Raw genomic sequence first — 19,800 nt, forward strand, 5'->3', positions numbered from 1 at the left:
GTTAGATAGAAGCCTTTCCAAGATAAACATCCAATTTGAAATTAGGACATACCAAGCCGCAAAATTATTTTAGGCCAATATTTCATGGAAGCGCTCCCATTTTTCTTCGGCGATTGCCAGACTGTAGGGTGCCCTTTGATCCTTTGTGGACATCCACCCCCTCCCGCCCCCCTTTTTATTTTGTGAAAAGGGTTTTGAAATAGTTGCAGTGTTTGGGGAGGACGCTTTATCTGTCGGAACTTTGAAGCATGGCGGTGGGACAGGTCGTGCTTTAGCGTGTGGGTTGACAAGTCAAACTTTTAAGAAAAAGAAAAAAAAGGAATCACAACAGGATATATGAATCAAAATCTCATTTTTGTTTGGAAGGTAGAACTTTGCAGACCTTGCCCTTGATCAGCTATAAAATGTATGAAGTTTACCTCCCGCTTCTCCATTACTGAGCTTCAGACCTGTGCGCTCAAGCGTGGGCTGTGTATGCAGATATTGTGTTGTTGTCAGCAAATACAAAAAAGTTGCTTTTTTGAAACCATTTCACAAACTTTTATTATTATTATTTTTCCCTTCCCATCTCCCCCCCTTCATCCCCCCTCCCCCCCCCACCAAAGTTGTAAAGTTCATTTTTCGACATAAAGACTTGTACATCTCATTGTTGCAGTGGGTCCACCTGTATCCCTATTTAAACGATTTGTTTTTTCCCTTCCCCTCCACAAATTTCACAAACTTTTATTATATTCTACCTGGAGATGAACTGCAAATAATTTTTTTCCCCTGTCCACATATTTTTTGCAAATAAGTTTTAAGAAAGCATTGTTCACCAGGGATAGGGATGGTAGCTCAGTGGTGGAGAGCTTGCCTAGCATGTGTGAGGTCACGGGTTCTATCCCAGCCTCCTAAGAAAGTGAAATACGGTAAAAGTAATTTTTTTTCAAAAAGCATTATTCATGTTTACTAGAGGAGACTCCCCCCCCCACACCACTTTTTAAAATTACTTCTTTGTCTATTTATATGCAACATTCTGTCTTGGAACCTCTAAATGTGTTTTCCTCCCTCTTGTTTCATTCTGTTCCTTTTTCTGCATATGTGTGTGTGTGTGTGTGTGTGTGTGAGAGAGAGAGAGAGAGAGAGAGAGAGAGTTGTTTCCCAAGGAAAGCAGTGTGGATAAAGGTTTGGGACCATATATGTAGTTTCCATACATGTAGTTCATTAAAGGCTTTCATGATGAATCACAGAAAAGTAAGGATCTCATAAAATGATCAACAACCCGCCTGGTCTGGTACTGTGAAATCGTCCGCAGAGAGTGGAGGAGGGACATTGGGGGGATGAGGTAAGTGGGTGTGTAATTAACACAGTCCCCCGGAACCATGTGTTGTGATAAATTGTGACTAACTGGTGTCTGAGCAAATGGATGTGTAAATGATTTGGAAGATAGAGTGAGCAGATGACCGGAATGACTATATAGTATTGGAAATTCACGGCCTTACCGTGACGTCTGACGCCATTGATATTCTCCAGTCCATTTATTTCTCCTTCCAATAATAAATAATAATAAAAAAAAGTCTGTCCTGCGCCATTCCACTCACTGGAGGATGGAAATGAATCCTGCCAGGTAACTCAGCTCTCGGCTCTCGCTCAATCCAAACCTATGAAAAGACATCACTGAGTTCACTGTGTGTGTGGGGGTATGTCCAGAGTATTTAGTGGCACTCAAGAAATCGATTAATTTTTGTTGTTGTTGTTGAGTGTGATTGGGGCATGGTGATTATATAAAAACAAAAACCGGTTTTGCTTTTAGATCTTTCAGCTAACACAATAGAGCGAAGAGCTAAGATTGGTAAAATAGGGAGTCTGATAAGTTAGAGAGATTTATTCTAATAATCCTTTTAACCATTGGGTGTGTCTTACAAATATTACAGGGGCTGGAGGTGTGGTGTATCCCTAGAGCACCTGGATAGCAAGCCCAAGGCCTTGAGTTCAAACCCAAGTACTGCCAAAAAAAGATAAAATATTGCCTAAGGGAAATTAAAAATACAGTTGGCTATCATCACCTTAATTTAACAATAGGAGGTGCTCGCCTACTTGTGCCTATTGTGTTTAGCTCATGTATATATTTATATGTGAATATGTATATGTAAATACATAAATGTATACGTATACAAATAGGCAAATATACATATTGATGCATAGATACATCATTACAAACACTCATACCGATGCACATAGTTGAGTGACTGTAGATTAATAACTCAGAAAAGTAAATAATAGCTGACTGAATTGCTCCTGGGTCCCAGAAGTTCTGATGAATGTTTAGACTTCCCTCTTCCCGCTCCTCCTCCACCCATCTTGTCCCACCCTCTCCTCCCGCAGAGCTCACTTTGCGAGCACGTTTATTTTTTTTTAATTTAATTTAATTTTATTTGTGAACATACTGTACAGAGGAGTTACAATTACATAGGCAGGATAATGCGTACATTTCTTACCAAGCATTGCAGCCTCCTCTTTGTTTACCCTTCACATCCCTTCCCAGCCTCCCCCCTCCCCCCCAATCCCAATCCTTCTCCTTCACCCCTCCCCCTCCCCACCGACGTAAAGCTCGTTTTGGACATGACAACTTGTACTTCTCATTGTTGCAAGATGCCCCTCAGTAAAGAAAGGAACAAGAAAATGTGGTATATATACACAATGGAATTCTATGGCTCCATAAGAAAGAATGACATTGCCCCATTTGTTAGGAAATGGAAAGACTTGGAAAAAATTATATTAAGTGACTTTTTTTTTTTTTACAAGGGCAACGTGGCCTTGTGAATCACGTTATGGAATCGAGATTTTTTTTTAAACCCATCAGATAAGGGGTGGGGGATAAAGTCCTCCTTGGGATGACTTAACTGCCCCAAGAGCAACCGCCTTGCTCTTCCCTCCCTATTTCCCAGAAGGCCTTCCCTTGCTTCCTAGGAAGAAAGCAGCCCAGAGTCCCTCTGGGGGGGAGTGGGGCTCTGCTGCATTGTTCATCGCTCAGTACCTGAGAAGCAGGTCCTGCAGAGCCAGTGAGAAACACAAACTTCCCACTGAGCGAGGGAGTGGTTTTCGGGTTGCACAGGAATGCCTGTGCTCAGGGAGGGTCACGGGAGGAGGGCGGCCAGCTCACCTGTCCTCTCTTCTGTCTGGCTTTAGTCCTCTTTCATCCGCAACCTGCGCCTCTCAGAGTCCTTGAAAAAGAACCAACTCTGGAATGGGACCCTCAGTATCACTCTGTTGGAAGGAAGGAATCTCTCAGGAGGACATATGACTGAGGTGTTGGTTCAGTTCAGACTGGGAGATCAGAGGTATAAGAGCAAGGTAAGCTCAACTTCTGAGAAAGGACACATTTCCAGAATTAAAGAAAGAAAAAAGTCCTAAAACATGGTTTTATTACCCCCCCCTCCCCGTCCTAAACTTTATGAGAATGAAACCTTTAGATTTCCTGAAGCATATTAACTAGCGTCCTGGAAAACAAAAATGATTGTTTCGGATGCATTCAATTAATCCGAGGATTGTTTTGGCTGCTTGGGCGAATTGATTATAAGACACTCAGAGGCAGAGCAAGTTTTACGGAACCAGTGTTAAATGCATGGTCTATTATTATTTTTTCCATCTCGGAAATGAGCAAAGTTAAACTTCACAGAATGCAGAAAAAAGGATTCTTAAATATTTCTCAAAATCCAACAGAGGTAAATAGCATACTGCTTGATATCTAAATGGGAACATTGGAGATCATTGAAAACCTTTTCAAAACTGTAAACCCCACCCCGTGGCTCTTACTTGTTAATCTCAACACCAAAAATAGTTAGCAGAAATCATTAACAAGCACAGTGGTTCCTCTGCTGTGAATTTGTTTAAAAAAAATAAACTCAGGTATTAAGAATAACAGTCATTTAAAATGTCCTTAAATAGGTAAGACATCTTATGCTGCCAATTCAAATTCCATTTCTTTTTTAAATCATAATGATGGGATGTGATTTTCTTTCAAAACAGCAATCTTCATTAGTTTTGCATCACTGTCAGGCAAAGAATATTTCCTATGTTTTATGAATTAAAAGAGCCAGAGTATTTGGAAGTTATGTCACTTGCTAAAACCCACAGAGATTTAGATTGGGGGGTAGGTGGGGAAAGATGTCTGCTCATGATTTCCTGCATCGTGGGACCAGTGCAGAAGATCCAGGCAACTCTGAGAGTTAGTTAGGGAGGTTTGAGGTGTTGCCAGTCCTGATGTATTTTCCGAACCCAAATCAAAAGTTACAAATGTTGTCCTCCAACCCAAAAGATGAATAGAGAAATGAGAGACACATTGAAAACTAGTTTGCCAAAACAAAAAAAAAAGTCTTTAAAACAAGAGAAAGAAACGGAACTGCACCTGAGCTGTGCAGATTATTTGTTTAAGAAGGTTCTTGTAGGGGCCCCCTTGCTGGGAATGCATGCGGCATGAACACATCTCTGAAATTCCTGCAGCCAGCCAACATCAGGCTAAGGATGTATGGGAAATTGTATTCAGCAAAAACACTATTTGGCTGTTTGGACTAAGGTGGAGGGTAGATAAACTGAAATCTAGTATGTTCTTCTGTGGAGAATGTTGCTTTTAATTCTCCTGTACTGGCTTTTCAATCTGGTGATCTGATATGTTAAACTCGATGTGAAAACTAGCTTAAGTGACTTGCCCTGTTGGCTGCGGCTGAGGTCTGCGTTGCTAAGCGTTCACCCTGGATGCTTCAAGCTCACAAGGATATTTTAACTCTTGAGTCACAAGCTGGATCTTTATCAATACAAGATCAACAAAAACACGGCCAGCCAGGGAAGCAAACGCAAGCCGTGTCTAATGGGATTTTTCACATTTCACATCACTCCTGTTCATTTTAAAATATGGCTGCAGTGGAATTTCTACATTCCCTCCTTGCCGCCCCCCCTGCACCCCTCCTCCCGCCACTGTAGTGTCTGGATTTCACTGCTTTTGGATTTAAAAATAGGCAGCGATGTAGACGTTATAGCTTTCTCCTTTAATGCATTTGACAGATGTTAATTAAGACCCCCAAACTGTTAATTTATATATTTCTGAAGTCAACACTCCGCGTATTTGCCAACAAGAATGTTATTTGAATTTGATTAAGCAATTTGTTTATCTTCCTTAAGAAAGAGCAGTTACAAACTGTCTTATCTGTATCTCTATATATTTACATACATATATCTAGATAGATAGATATATAGAGACATATCTATATAGATAAATAGGTATCAATATGGATAGATTCATGCGTGTGTAAATATATATAGACATACATATCCATGTCTCGATAGATGCAAGGTGTATTGTTATTATTGTTACAGTATTCTTTTGAACTTGGTCAGTAAATTACGGGGTCTCGCTGGGTGTGGGGGCTCACACTGTAATCCTTAGCCCTCAGGAGGCTGAGGCCTGAGGATTGACCCTTTGAGGCCAGCCATCCTGAAAGCCTGTCTTAGGAAAATAAATAAAAGACATCAATACCTGGCTGGATGGGAGAGGCCGCTAACTGAGGTCTCATTCATCCCACCTTACTTAAGGGGGACATCCCTTTCCCCGGGGGCCCTCCTGCCCGGTAGAGTGATTTCTGTTGCTGTGTAGCTGCTGTGGCCGCCAGTGGCGTCTGAAGAAAGTAAACGATCTGACTGCATGTTTTCTAGACACTGTGTAAGAATGCAAACCCGCAGTGGCAGGAACAGTTTGACTTTCACTACTTCTCTGACAGGATGGGCATTTTGGACATTGAAGTGTGGGGCAAAGACGGTAAAAAGCACGAGGAGCGCATGGGCACGTGAGTTTCCCTTCCCATCCCCCGCTTCTCAGTGTCTGCCCGGTGGGGGTGGGGGTGGGGGGGAGACTACTGCTCACCAGTATCCTGTGATTTGGGCTGAGGGAACTCTGAAATCAGGCCTATGGCCAGAGCAATCAGAATTTCATCAGTAGATACTATGCAGTCTTGAAAAAACAGTGTTTAAAAACAGAAGAGGGGCTGGGCAGGTGGCTCAGTGGTAGAGCGCTTGCCTTGCATGCAGGAGGCCCTGGATTCGATTCCTCAGCACCACATAAGCAGAAAAAGCCAGAAGTGGTGCTGTGGCTCAAGTGATAGAGCGTTAGCCTTGAGCTGAAGAGCTGAGGGACAGTGCCCAGGCCCAGAGTTCAAGCCCCAGGACCGACCACTCCCCACTGCCCCCCCCCAAAAAAAAGCAGAAGAGAAGACAGGAAGATAGGGTCCCCTATTTCCACAGGAGGTGGGTTTGAGAATCAGGGTTCCAGCAGCTGTCTTGGGGTGATTGGGGAAGCAGCTCAACTTCTTTTGAATACTGCACATGGAGAATAAATAGTCAGCGCGGAGTCTTATTTTTGCATACTGAACATTGAGGACCGCTTTGAGTCTTGCTTCTACTTTGTGCAGGGAAATGTTTCTTTTTACTTTCACGCTGTGGTGCTAAATAAGTCCTTGCTAAACTTAACAGACAGACACAGAGAGAGAGGGAGAGAGAACAAATCACTCCTCACCTGCAGCTCATTGATCGGACAGTGAGGCCCAAGAAGAGAAAAAGATTTCAGGGGGAGAAATAGCATGAGATCCAGTGCATGGACTGGTTCTGTTTTTCCTGTCAAGTTCTTAGCTCGGCCTGTGGAAGTCTGTGTTAGTCCTTCCTGCTGTCTTCTCTCAGTAGATTGTTTTGAGCGAGTTGGGAAGGGATGGAAGTACCCACAGAACATTCTATTGTTTCTCAGTGAATGCACCCTCTTGCAGGGCACTGTCTGATTGCAGGGTTATTTCAGCAAGCCTGACTCGCGCGCACCGATGCCAGTAACTTTCCCCGGCATGTGGAAAATACCTCCGCGTGTGCAACACACCGCCTGCGTGCATCCCGCCCCACATGTCCAAAAGCTCCTAGTCATCCTACGCTGTCCTAGCCCTGGTGCCCTGAGCACCATGCTTTGCACCCTTTCCTCCTCTGTAGTCCGTTCTTGTGTGACAGGCAGCAGTGGCTGCTTTGTTCCCAACATCCCCGGGCTAGGTGGCGCACAGCACCCTGAGCCACACATCCCCGGGCTAGGTGGCGCACAGCACCCTGAGCCACACATCCTTCCGGGCTCAAGGAGGAGACACCCGGGGTCAGTGTTCACGGTCCTTGCCTGTCGGTGACTAGTCTGACCTTGCTGGCCACTGTTCACTTACATGCAGAAGTGAGACATCTCAGCCGCTTCCCTGCAGCTTGGGCTCTGTGACAGATCCGTGCCCCGAACATGGCAACAACCAGGGGGGGACAAGGATCCTGGGCTGGCCGGGGAGTGGGGAGAAGTTAGACCACGCAAGGTGCTCTGTGTCCCCAAGTGCCATCTGCACCGTGGGAACCCATCCCCCGGGGGCAAGTGGCCCGCAGATGATTTCTGTCTGTACATCCATCCCTCTGTCTGTCACGGCATTGGTTGTGCAGTGTCCATCACTGGACAGGAAGCTCTTAATGAAAAGTTGGGTTGCTTCACAGAGACCAGGGAGAAAGGAAGTTGCCCCATTACAATCTAGTGGGTATTATTATTATTTGTCTGCTGTGGGGCTTGAACTCTGGGCCTAGGCGCTGTCCCCGAGCTCTTCAGCTCAAGGCGAGTGCTCTACCGCTTGAGCCACAGCGCCACTTCCGGTTTTCTGGTGGTTCATGGGAGATAAGAGTCTCTCCAGCTTTCCTTCCCCGCGGCTGTGTAGCTAGGGTGACAGGCACAAGGCACCAGCACCCGGGTTATTATTAATTTTTGAGATGCGTTGATGATTTTAGCTATTTCCTGTTTGTAACTGAGAAGTGGACTTTGATCTCTGGCTCTTCTTTCCTTCCTCTTCATGCATTGCTTTTATTTTTTATTTTTTTGTTTTTTTAAGTATCTTTTTCCTTTGTTTTCTGTCCTGTTGGTGTGGAAAATAGCGGGAGCATCTCTTGGGGACTGACTTCACATCCGCTCTTTGCAGGAAAGTTTAGTTGGAGAGAAATCTGTCCTCACCAGAAGCACAGCTGCTCGGATTTGAAGGTGTTGCTGGACAGGCTACTCACAGTTCTTTTTTGATTGCTTTTTTCATCTTTCCCTTCATTCTCAGGCTTTGGATATTTTATGTTCTTAAGTATTTTATATTTAGGCATTTTATGTCTTGGCTGTTGTCTGAATACTTTTCTTTCTTTCTTTCTCTTTCTTTCCTTCCTTCCTTCCTTCCTTTCTTTCTCTCTCTCTCTCTCTCTTTCTTTCTTTCTTTCTTTCTTTCTTTCTTTCTTTCTTTCTTTCTTTCTTTCTTTCTTTCTTTCTTTCTTCTTTCTCTCTTTCTTCTTTTCACATCAGAAGATTCTCCAACAATGAGAACAAGTGACAACTGTCTCCTGAGGTCCTGTTTCGTATTTGACCTTGAATAAGTCATTAAAGCCTCTTGGGGGTGAGGTGGATTTTTTTTTTCAGAGCAAAGCTTCCCACTGTAGGCATTTTGACACGAAGGTAGAACAAATCTCCAGGACAGTGAGCCCCGGAGTCTCCTCTCTGGTTGTACAAGGGGTTCACCACCAGCTTGAACCTGCTAAGTGACAGTGGCTGTGACGTTGTCTATGGCCAGTGCTCCTGTTAGTAATTTGGGGGAATTTTTCTAGAAGGCAACTGTAGAAAACCCCTTACTCTGACAATTTTCAAGTCTGCAACTTAAATAAATGAAGTATGGCTACCAAACCCCACTATTTAAAAAAAATACTATGACCTACCCCTGTGAACCACAGCTCTACTTCTGACATTTTGGTGGTTAATTGGAGATAAGAGTCTCATGGGCTTTCCTGTCCACGCTGGATTTGAACTTCAATTCTCTGATCTCAGCCTCCTGAGTAGCTAACGTTATAGACATGAGCTAGCTACCTACCTACCTACCTGTACCTGACTCGGGTCTAGACTTAACCCACTCTCAAGATTTATTTTTTTAATAAAGTGCAGAACTCTTGAGTATATACGAATATAGAGTATTCCATTGTGTGCTGTTTCAAAGAAATCCTATTCTCTTAAATGGGTACTTCTTCATTTCAGGCTGATTTTAGAGATGAACTTCTGATGGCATGTTCTTAGACTTCATCTAGTCAAGAAAGGTTGAGAAGAAGAATCCACGAGCCCATTTTGGCCTGCCTCTCGGTCAGTGCCAGATGGTGTCTTATAAAGCGGCTGTGACATTCTCCCCATTTATTAGTGGCTTTCCGGCAGTGAAATCAGGGCCGGTGTATTTTCTCTGGACAAATTGGCACCCAGGATCATTGATCTGCTTTTACAGCCAGGCTTGGCACGTTTACTGTTTACTTCTGTTTCCCTGATTCTTTAGCCTCTGAGATGTTCAGCTTTTAAAACTCTCACACTCTCTCCTGCCCCTTTGCGTGGAAGTTAAAAGCTGACCAGTCTGTAATATAAAACATAGAGTTATGGTAATGAATACGAGGTTAAAAGCCCATGGTCGGCAAGGAAAACTTGAACAGGTTTGGCTGATGGAGACGGTAAAATTATGTGTTGAATTAGAAACATTAAAAGGCCACAGAATTAATGGTGAAAGACAAGCACAGGAGGTCAGAAACAATGCTAAATCAGCACATTCACTGCCTGTGGTGGAGAGAGAAAAGGTTTAATGTGTCTGTTCTAGAAAAAGAAAAAAGAAGAAAGGAGTCATTTATTCCCTATTTCCTTTCGGTGTGTAGAACACGCTGGAGTTCCCAACCTGGGAGGACTACATTTATTTCAGTGGTTTTTCTAATGTAAGGGAAGAAGCAAAGGAGTGTCTAGACAACACTGACGTTATAACTGCATGTGTTTCCTGATTCACGAGGATCTATTTGTACGTGCAGCTTTGTTTATTCAGGAAGTAGAGGCCACATTGTGTATTGGAGTCGTTGTAGAGCTGCTGGGGTGTCATTGGATCGGGTGCAGATAAGGTTGCTTTCTGGGGTACTATGTCTGGGGCTGCTGCACATCGCAGGCAGTACTGCAGAATGAGGGCTGTGCCTCCCAGTGTGGGAGAAACCAATTTGGCCTTGGGGCTTCCTGAAGGAGGAGGCTTTCAGTGGTGCCAGAAGACTGGCTGTTAAGAAACGAAGGTGGCTCAGTGGTAGAGTGCTTGCCTCGCATGCATGGAGCCCTGGGTTCAATGCCACCTACACAGAAAAATCTGGAAGTGGTGCTGTGGTTCAAGTGGTTTGAGTGCTAGTGCTAGTCTTGAGCAAAAGAAGCTCAGGAACAGCACCCAGGCCCCGAGTTCAAGCCCCAGCATTGGCAAAAAGAAAATAAAAAGCAGCAGAAAGTGTGTGGATGGAGGAGAACCTTTCTTGGCTTGGTGAGGAAATGGGATCAGTTAGCAATACTTCGTGCTCCATTTGTCCAGGAAAAACCCACTGGGGCACCCAGCCTGCTCAGAAAATACTTTAAATGTTGCTTTAAATAAAAACTCACCAGCTGGCATTAATACTCCCCGAGACTTTCCTGGTCCTTTTGTAGCTCTAACTTGGCAGAAACCTCTCTGTTCTCTTCTTATTTATTAAGCCCCTGATGTTGTCTTCTCTTTGATTTGTTTTTACTTCTTTCTCTCCTTAATTTTATTTACTTGTTTTTTTGTTTTTGTTTTGCTAGTCTTGGAGCTTGAACTCAGGACCTGGGCACTGTCCCTAAGCTCGTTTGCTCAAGGCTAGCACTCTACCACTTGAGCTATACTTCCAGCTTTTTTTTTTTTCAAAAGTGGTTAATTGGAAATAAGAGTCACATAGACTTTCCTGCCCAGGCTGGCTTTGAACCATGATCCTCAGATGTCAGCCTCCTGAGTAGCTAGGATGACAGGCATGAGCCACCCGTACCCAGCATCCTTTCCTTCATTTTAGGACAATACTAGCTGTGAGTGCAGATCCTGAACCGCAGCAGCCTCTGTGTCCCTCCACTGTCCAATAAAACTGATCGAAGGCAGAGCTAGGGTTGGGGCTGGGCTTCAAGGGGTTCACCGGGGCCTGAAGTAACCCATTTCTCTTTCCCTGACTCCTGAATTCTTTTTCTTTTCCTAGGTGTAAAGTGGATATCTCTGCCCTCCCGTTGAAACAGGGCAACTGCTTGGAACTACCCTTAGACAGCTGCCCGGGGTCTCTCCTTATGTTGATCACACTTACGCCCTGTGTGGGGGTCTCCATCTCAGATCTGTGTGTCTGCCCCTTAGAAGACCCCAGTGAGCGGAAGCAGATTTGCCAGCGCTATGTGAGTGCTTTGTGACATCATTTACGCTCCTGTCCCCCGCCCCTCCCTGCACCACGTCTGTTCCCTGAAAAACTGCATCCAGGGAGATCTTTGTCCCAAGTTTAATTGTGCGTCTCATAAAACAAGATGTCAGACCGCGCTAGGGGTTAATGCATTAGTTTGAAGGTGAAAGGAATATGCCTAGGCTATTTAAAGAGAAGAAAAAAAATACTGTGTAGTATCGCTTTTAGGAAGTTTTTAGCTTTTAGGAAGATCAGTGACATCTTCACGGCATCCACTCCTGCATGTAGAAAGAGGAATTTTAATAGAAGCTAAACAAAAGTAACTTCTTTGACTCTTTAATGTCTACATTGCTCTGCGTACAGAGGGGGGTGCACGGGTCTTAGCTGAGTTGGAGGGAGGCATGCAGTACAATGGATGTTGTTTGTTACTTCTGTTCCCAGGGGGGTGGGCACTGAGTGATGGGTGATTTTTTTTCTTTTCCCCTATGCTATGTCCTGGACCACAAACCACTCCTCAGTGGTAGAGCAAAAGGCCTTGCCCTCTCTGTTTGTTTATACTAGTTTTCTGGCTTTTCTAGGTGCCTTTTTTTTTTTTTTTGCATTCTGGGTTTTTTTCTTTTCTTGTCTCCTGTGCAAATCGATACGTGTCTGCCATCCCTGCAAAACATGTTATAAGCAAGCTACAGGAGAGAAACAAAGATGGATCCCTGTTCAATGGCTGTATCTTTCCGCGCTTCCCAGAGCCGTGGCGTATTGATCAGTTGAATAATTCTCTGTCTTGAAGGGTGCAAATCCTAGCTCCATGTCTCATTTTCAGCCCAGAATCTACATGTCAGGTTGACGTAGTGTGGAGTTTGGACAGAATTTACTATTGACATTCTCTCTGATGACTCATTTCCTTAACTAGGAAACGAAAGTTTGAAGGTGAAAATGGAAACTTACCCCCTCCTCCCGCCAGCTTTCCCACGGATAAGTAGAGAAATGGATGAAATCCATGAGACTTGTTTTGTATTTATAAAGTAACAGTAGTCATGGTAGTCATGAATAATGCCTCAGGGTATGAGGAGTGATCTTTGTAAATGGTTTGAAACACAAAGTGGGTTTGTACACACACACACACACAAAATCAGGGCCTGAATGTTGTCACACACACACACAAAATCAGGGCCTGAATGTTGTCACACACACACACACAAAATCAGGGCCTGAATGTTGTCACACACACACAAATCAGGGCCTGAATGTTGTCGCTGAGCTTTTGTGCTCAAGGCTAACAACTACCATGGGAGCTACAGCTCCATTTCCAGTTTCTTTGGGTACTCCTCCTCTGGCTGGCTAGGGGGATAGGCACAAGCCCCTGGTGCTCAGCAGTTACTGTTTGTTTAGGACATTCTTGACCAGCATGTTCCCTTAAGGACCCTGGATTAGGTTGTTAGCTAGGTTGTAAGAATAGATGATATGTTGTGTGTGTGTACACCCCTACCAGGCTTTGAACTCAGAGTCTTATACTTCCACAAGGCTTTTGTGTTCATGGCCATTTTAGTCACACTTCTATTCTGCATCTTGCTGGTTCTTTGGGGGGATGGAGTCTCATGGACTTCTGTGTCTTTCCTGCCTCCTGCATACCTAGGCTTACAGTCATGAGCAATTGGTGCCCAGCAATAATCAATACTCTTTCTAAGACATTTATCTCTAAAGTATTAAATCATTTTGTTCTAGTCCTTTCATGTTAGCTTAGAAATTACATAATTGATTCATTTATACTGAACATACGAAGGAGAAACAATGTTGGAAAGTTCTTAGGGCTGGGTGCCTGTGGTTAACACATGTAATCCCATCTACTCAGGAGTCTGAGATCTGAGGATCCAGGTTCAGAGCCATTAACCACCAAAAAGCTGGAAGTAGAGCTGTGGCTCAAGTGGTAGAACACCCTAGCCTTGAACAAACAACCTCAAGGACAGCACCCAGGCCCTGAGTTCATTTCCCAGGAGTGACACACACACACACACACACACACACACACACACACACACACACACACACACACACACACACACACAGATGATACATGAATGCTAAAATGTCTAAAGACTCGGCTAAAACCAACATTAAAAAACAAATTCACTACTTGTAACCCTCAACTCTTTCCATGGGTAATCTCTACGTCGGGCCTCTGTTTAGTCCTCTGGTCTCCATAAAGTTGATCCTAACTAGATCAGAATAATGTTGCCTTTGAGGCAACATTTAAAAGTTGAATTAAAGAGAAAAAGAAGGGAACGAATGTAATTCTACCCACACATTTTCCCGGTGGGGTATCTCAGCTAACACCAGGGGGCGATGTGAAAAGCAGATTGCAGGCGCTTCTAATTTGTTTATTTTGAGGTTGCAGTTAATTAATTCTCAGTCAGTTTGCTTTTTTAATCTGGCTGCTAGAAAATGTCGACGTGTCCTGTTGGCTGGCCTAATGTGTGTGTGTGTGTGTGTGTGTGTGTGTGTGTATGTATGTATGTAGGTGTGTGTATGCACATATATATACATTATATATATATATATATATATATATATATATATATATATATGCAGATTCCATACATACGTGGCTAGGAATTTCACAAGGAAGGGAAGGCAAACCTACACTGTCCTTCCTGTGGGATTTGCGGGTGTTTGTGGTATCTTAGGGCGCTGTCCTCAACCTGTGGCTTTCCTCTCCCGCAGGCTTTGCAGAATTCCCTGAAGGACACGAAGGATGTTGGCATTTTGCAGGTGAAGGTTCTAAAAGCTGTGGACCTCCTAGCGGCAGACTTTTCAGGTACAGAACAACAGCAGCAGAATCCACAACTTCCCAGCGTCGAGAAAAGGAAAGGGAACGGGAAGCAGATTCAAAGATAATGCTTTGGGTCAAGTTGGAAGAGAATACATTTTTAAGGATTGTGGCTGAACCCCCTGGAAAAATGATCGTTTAATATTCATTAATGCATTGCACCTGCTGTGGACATTTTTTCCTAATTCCCCTCTCTTTGTAGTTGCGTCTTCTGAAGATATTAGCTGTTTTCACGAGGGCCTTTGACACTTAAGGCAACTATTTTCCCATGTGCCTTTGACATTTGTGGGTTTCACACACATATTTAGGGTTATCTGGTAACTTTCAAGAATGAACTGTTTTGTCTTCTAAGTGCTTTGGTACAGCTTTGTGATGAATCTATATCGTTACTGCCTCAGGAAATGTTTTAAGGCCTCTAAGAGAACTTCCTTATTACGCCTTGAGCAGTATTTGTAAGAAAAGAAAAAACAAAACAAACCCCCAAAACCTTCTTCTGTAGTTGGAGATTTTTGATCTGAAGGAACTAGCAGTAATGTATTCAAAGTAGTTTTTAAAGCTTTATTTACAACAATATCCACATGTGGGTTATAACCTAATTTATTTTACCCATGGTATCAGTATTGATGTACATCAGTTATTTATGGCTAATGTATCATCTTCAAATAGGTCTTTGACAGCCAAATGGTAGAGGAATTTGAAACAAACAAAACCAAAAATAACCAAATAAGAAATAATGAAAACCAACCAAACAACCAACAAAAAGTCTTAGCAAAATCCATAGTATTCGGCAAACCTTGTTTATGGGGGAATGGGTAGGGGGGAGAATGGTTGTTTTGTTTTCATTCAATGTATTCACAAGAACATTTTGGAGTGAAAAATCAAAGGGTTCAAATATGGAAAAAAAGGAAAGAACTGCTTAAAAATGAAATAAAACTGTGTAGTTTGACTAAGCGACCTTGTATTTTACTATCTCTGGATTATTTATGAGAAAATTAATGAGTCTTCTGATTTGCTAAATATGTCTTTATTCCAGAAGTACTTTTGGGTTTCAGAATCCAGTTTCACCTGCTATGTTTCTTATAAGCATCAAGCTTCTGTGTGAATTTTCTAATGAGCTCTCGTCTAGAAAGGCCTAATCCACACAGTCGTAATCTAACTTTTGGTGGTTGCTGTGCTGGAGTCAGGGTCTCTGTTTGTCTGTCTGTCTGTGTCTTTCTCTTTGTATGTGCCAGTAGAGAGGGACTTAAACAAGTTTGACTCTATCACTTGAGCCGTACCTCCCACCTCTGGCATTTTTGGTGACTAATTGGAGATAAGCATCTCAAAGACTTTCCTGCTCAGGTTGGCCTCAAACCGTGATTCTCAGATCTCAGTCACTTGACTAGCTAGGGCTATAGCTGTAAGCCATGGGCCCTGGCTGAGACAGGGTTCTCTATTGCTCAGGCTGACCTCAAACTGGTACAATCCTTCTGCTTCAGTCTTCCAGCTGCTGGTGTAACAACCGGTGCCATCATGTCCACCATAATGGGGAGAAAAAGAAATGTGGGTGGAAAAGAGAAGTCATATGAAAAGGAGGTGGCAGTATGGATATAGTGAATACTTCTAAGTGGCCAGCAGCCATGACATACAGTAGGAACTCAAGTCTGCTTGCCATGATCCTTAGTGTTATCCATTGCTTTGGTCTGCAGTACAATGAAAAACCAACCAAAGCCTTTGCTCCCTGGAGGATCAGAAGAGATACAATTGACAGTGCCAGGAACATTTGAGAAATAAGTAACTGCTTACACTTGATGGCAGAGGTGGAGGGCAATCTGTGTCTTCCATGTAGATGAGAAATTTCACCCACGCGAGGACCAGAAAGGGTTGTGCCACTAGGAGGTGCTCTTGGCACGTTTAAAATGCAGGCTCAAGCCCTTCTGGCTTCTGGCTTCCCATTCATTCTGCAATTGCATGAATCCATGCGTCTGATGGACCAGGATGGAGAGAGGATCCCACACAAGGACTTCTTAGTTCTTTCAAACTGCCCTTGGCTCCCTGACATCTTCATAAGTATTTTGAGGGTTAAAACTTTAGGTAAACAGGACTAACATACCCATCAAATGATGCTTTCCTCATTCTTTTTTTTTTTGTTGTTGTTGTTTTTGGGTCTGGTCGTGGGGCCTGAACTCTGCGCCTGGGCACTGTCCCTCAGCTCTTCAGCTCAAGGCTAGCACTCTACCACTTGAGCCACAGCACCACTTCCGGCTTTTTTCCCCCTGCTTATATGGTGCTGAGGAATCGAACTTAGTACCTCATGTATGCAAGGCAAGCGCTCTACCACTGAGCCACCTTCCCAGCCCTCCTTCATTCTTTATTACATTTATTTTAGCGGAGTCTAGTGGGAGAGATGTGAAATTTCCAAGGATTTCTTTTTGCTGAATTATTGTGTATCATCTCCTTAATTTTCGGGAATACAAGCATCGCTCCCCTCTTTAGCTCTCCAATCACTATTTTTTTTGGCTTTATCATTGTTACTTTAAGTAGTTTTACAAAGGGGTTTTAATTCTACAAGTCAGATTGTGAGCACAATGCATCTTGACCAATGTTACCCCTCCTCTCGTCCCCCCTTCTTTTTAGTCCTATCTCTACCTTCAAGTTACGTAGTTCAATTTTCACATGGCTTTAAAATCTACAGTTGCCGCTCATAAATACTTTGCTGTTTTTTTTAAAATTCTATTTCTCTCTCCTGCTAAAAATGAAAAAAAAAGCTTTGTGTTAGGGGAATTATCATGCTAAACTAGTTTAATCCTTGTACTTTTTCTATTTTTGGCAATCTGGACTGCAGTCTTATGAATATAAAATAGTTTTGTGAGCTCATCAACTCTTATACATAAAAATGCTGTTCTTTGAAACTGGTGACCAAAACATGATAATCTCAGTGCACTGAAACCCCCCCAAAATACACGGCAGAATTTTTTTTTTCTGCTTAGAGTCTAAGACTGACTTTTGAGTTACCTCTGTGAAAGATTATCAGTAGCATCGAGCTGTTTGGTAATTTTGTTTTGAGGCGTTAAGTCTGTTTGTGTCAGGAAAGAATTACCTTGTGGTTATTGTTCGCTCGTAATTTTAGGCCGCATGCCCATTTTCTGGTTGATTTTCATTGTCTGTTTCTGAAAGTCCTACCTGTAGAGATACATCTTCTCTTAAAGACGCCATATTTTCTAGGGGGAAAAACATGGCCTGGGAGAGAATGCGGTGCTGCTGATAGAATGCTCTTAATTTTCCTGAGAACCTTCTAGACAGCTGAACCCAAATCAAGAACTTGTGAAAACCTATATAAATCCACATTGGCAAGCCATCTGTTTTAACTGTCAGCCACAGAACAGGGACCCTGGTCTGTGTAAAGTTGGGGTGGGGTGGGAGGGGAGGATGTAAAAGATTGAACAGTTTCAAGTTTATGGTGTCGTGAGGAGAGGGAATGAAGTCGGTTCATTTGTGGCCTTCCGCAAATTAGCGTGAATCCCTTTGATCTTAGTGGCCGATTCTTCGTTTTATCCCAGTGTATTTCAGCATGTATTTCTTCTGTGATGGGCTCTGGTGACGTCGTAGCAGAAAAAAGCTGGGTCTTTGACGTCACGCCTGTGGACTGAATAACGACTGAGCGGTGACTCTCTAAACGTAATGATATTCATCAGGTCAGGGTCCTGGGGTGGGGACTCTCAGCCGACGGTGCCTGACTGGTTGAATTGCAAGTGAAGTTTGAGCGGATAGCTCAAGGCTGAGAGGGCGTTGGCACAGTGGAGAGCAGGGAACAGGGGAACAGAATGTTCCAAGCTAGCCTGCAATTTACCACCCAAAAGGTGGACGCGGGGATGTGGCTCAAATGATAGAATGGAGCCCAGCCTTGAGCAAGAACCCCCCCCCCAAAAAAAACAACAACAAAAAGCTAAGGAATAGCACGAGGCCCTAAGTTCAAGCCCCATTGTAGCCCACAAACATGCGCGCACGCGTGCGCACACACACACACACACACACCACACACACACACACACACCACACCACACACACACACACACACACACACACACACACACACGCTTGCTGCTCAAATGTGTTTATTCAAGTGTTGAAAAATATTAAAACAAGGTCCTGAAACTCTTGTATCATGAGAATGGTTCACCAACGGCACAGCTACGTCAAGGTGATTTGTATCATCTTGAATACAGGAGGTCATTTGGGTATCTGACAACAAAATAGGCAAAAAGAACACCCCCCTACTCAAATCTCTGGGTACCCATCCACCTAGCACTCATGTCTCAGCATACGGGTGAGGAACAGTTGGTTGTTTTGATTTATTAGGGGAGCCCGTGACTCCCCAATACAAAGATTCATCCCTTCAATCTTACTCAGAGCCTATCCCTCCCCCCCCAACCTTTCAAGAGAAAGGAATCAATCTATAAAGCGTCCATAAATTACTCCGTAAGTGTTTGCATGTCTTTCTTTTCTTCTTGCCGTCTCCCCGCCGGTGTATGCCGTAATCTTAATAAAGGCAGCATTTTAATGAGCTTTGACGGAATTATCTCGGAGGGTCAGTGCGGCGGGTTCCTGGGGGGGCTGGTGACTGAAGTTTGCGGCGGGGGCTGGGGGCCTCATTAGTTAGGACGGCGAAGCACCGCTTGCTCAGGAGAGCCAGAGCCGCAGCAGGTGCCCACCTGTGCCTCCGCCCCGCCGGGCTGGGTCTGCCCTTCCTGCAGTCACCCCGGGCCTTCATTAAAAGTGCCAGGCGGTGTCTCCAGAGCCAGGGCTGATGGCGTGTCATGTTGGGGTCTCTGGAGGCGCCGTGTTGACACCTACTAATAGTCTGACACACGGTTAAGTAGCTGTCAAAGCCCAGGTGGCGGAATGGGGGCTGTCATACCTGAGCGGAGCCAGGAGCCAGTGTGCTCTTCACTTTCTCCGTGGGTGAGGAGACCGTGGCGTCTGGCTTTCCTTTGCTCTGCTTTCCCCCCTGCATCCAACCCAGCCCCTTGCTGCACAGAATGCACGGCCGCAGGCCCCGTCTTGGAAGGACCGCGACTCTCTGTGCACGATGGTGGATTTGTGTGCCCCTGTGTCTGCACTCTCCACTGTTTAAAAGGCTTGGTAGGGGGCTGGGAAGGTGGCTCAGTGGAAGAGTGCTTGCCTTGCAAAGCATGAGGCCCTGGGTTCGATTCCTTAGCATCACATAAACAGAAAAAGCTGGAAGTGGTGCTGTGGTTCAAGTGATAGAGCTCTCGCCTTGAACTGAAGAGCTGAGGGACCGTGCCCAGGCCCCAGAGTTCAGGCCCCACGACCACCACCACCAACAAAAGCTTTGTGTGTTTTGGATAGTTAGGAAAAGCGATCAAGGCTACTCTGGTTACAGGTGCAAAAAAAAATCTCTTTCTGAGTTCCTACCAGGTGGGGGTATAGGTAGTTGGCTAGGTGAGATACCATAGACTAACAAATCTGCCTAGAAGTCGGAGAGCAGAATTCATACTGCAAGTGGGTATAGTCAGATAGGTGGAGGGGTGTGATATTTGGAGAAACAGTGGGTTGCATTAGACTTTCCTTAGGTTGGAATATTGGCCGAGTTTCTTGTTTCTTCTAGTAGATAATCTATCATTCATTCATTAGTTTGGTGTGTGTGTGTGTGTGTGTGTGTGCGCGCGCACGCGTGTGCATGCATGCATGCATGCACGTGTATGCCA

General features: G+C 44.2%; 1 protein-coding gene across 2 annotated transcripts in view; it reads left to right on the forward strand.

The window, feature by feature from the left end:
* Mctp2 (multiple C2 domains, transmembrane 2) overlaps positions 1 to 19,800 on the forward strand; it is a 113,682-nt gene that overhangs the window by 29,996 nt on the left and 63,886 nt on the right. Inside the window, exons 8-11 of one of the 2 annotated variants that reach the window (XM_013012180.1) lie at positions 3,169 to 3,333; positions 5,689 to 5,819; positions 11,083 to 11,269; positions 13,987 to 14,080. In XM_013012180.1, the coding sequence (XP_012867634.1) occupies positions 3,169 to 3,333; positions 5,689 to 5,819; positions 11,083 to 11,269; positions 13,987 to 14,080 (577 nt within the window). Of the gene's footprint in view, positions 1 to 3,168; positions 3,334 to 5,688; positions 5,820 to 11,082; positions 11,270 to 13,986; positions 14,081 to 19,800 lie in introns of those variants that run through there. The other variant, XM_013012181.1, reaches the window with a different exon arrangement.

Source organism: Dipodomys ordii, unplaced genomic scaffold (assembly GCF_000151885.1).
Source record: "Dipodomys ordii isolate 6190 unplaced genomic scaffold, Dord_2.0 Scaffold15, whole genome shotgun sequence".
In the NCBI taxonomy this organism is placed as follows: domain Eukaryota; kingdom Metazoa; phylum Chordata; class Mammalia; order Rodentia; family Heteromyidae; genus Dipodomys; species Dipodomys ordii.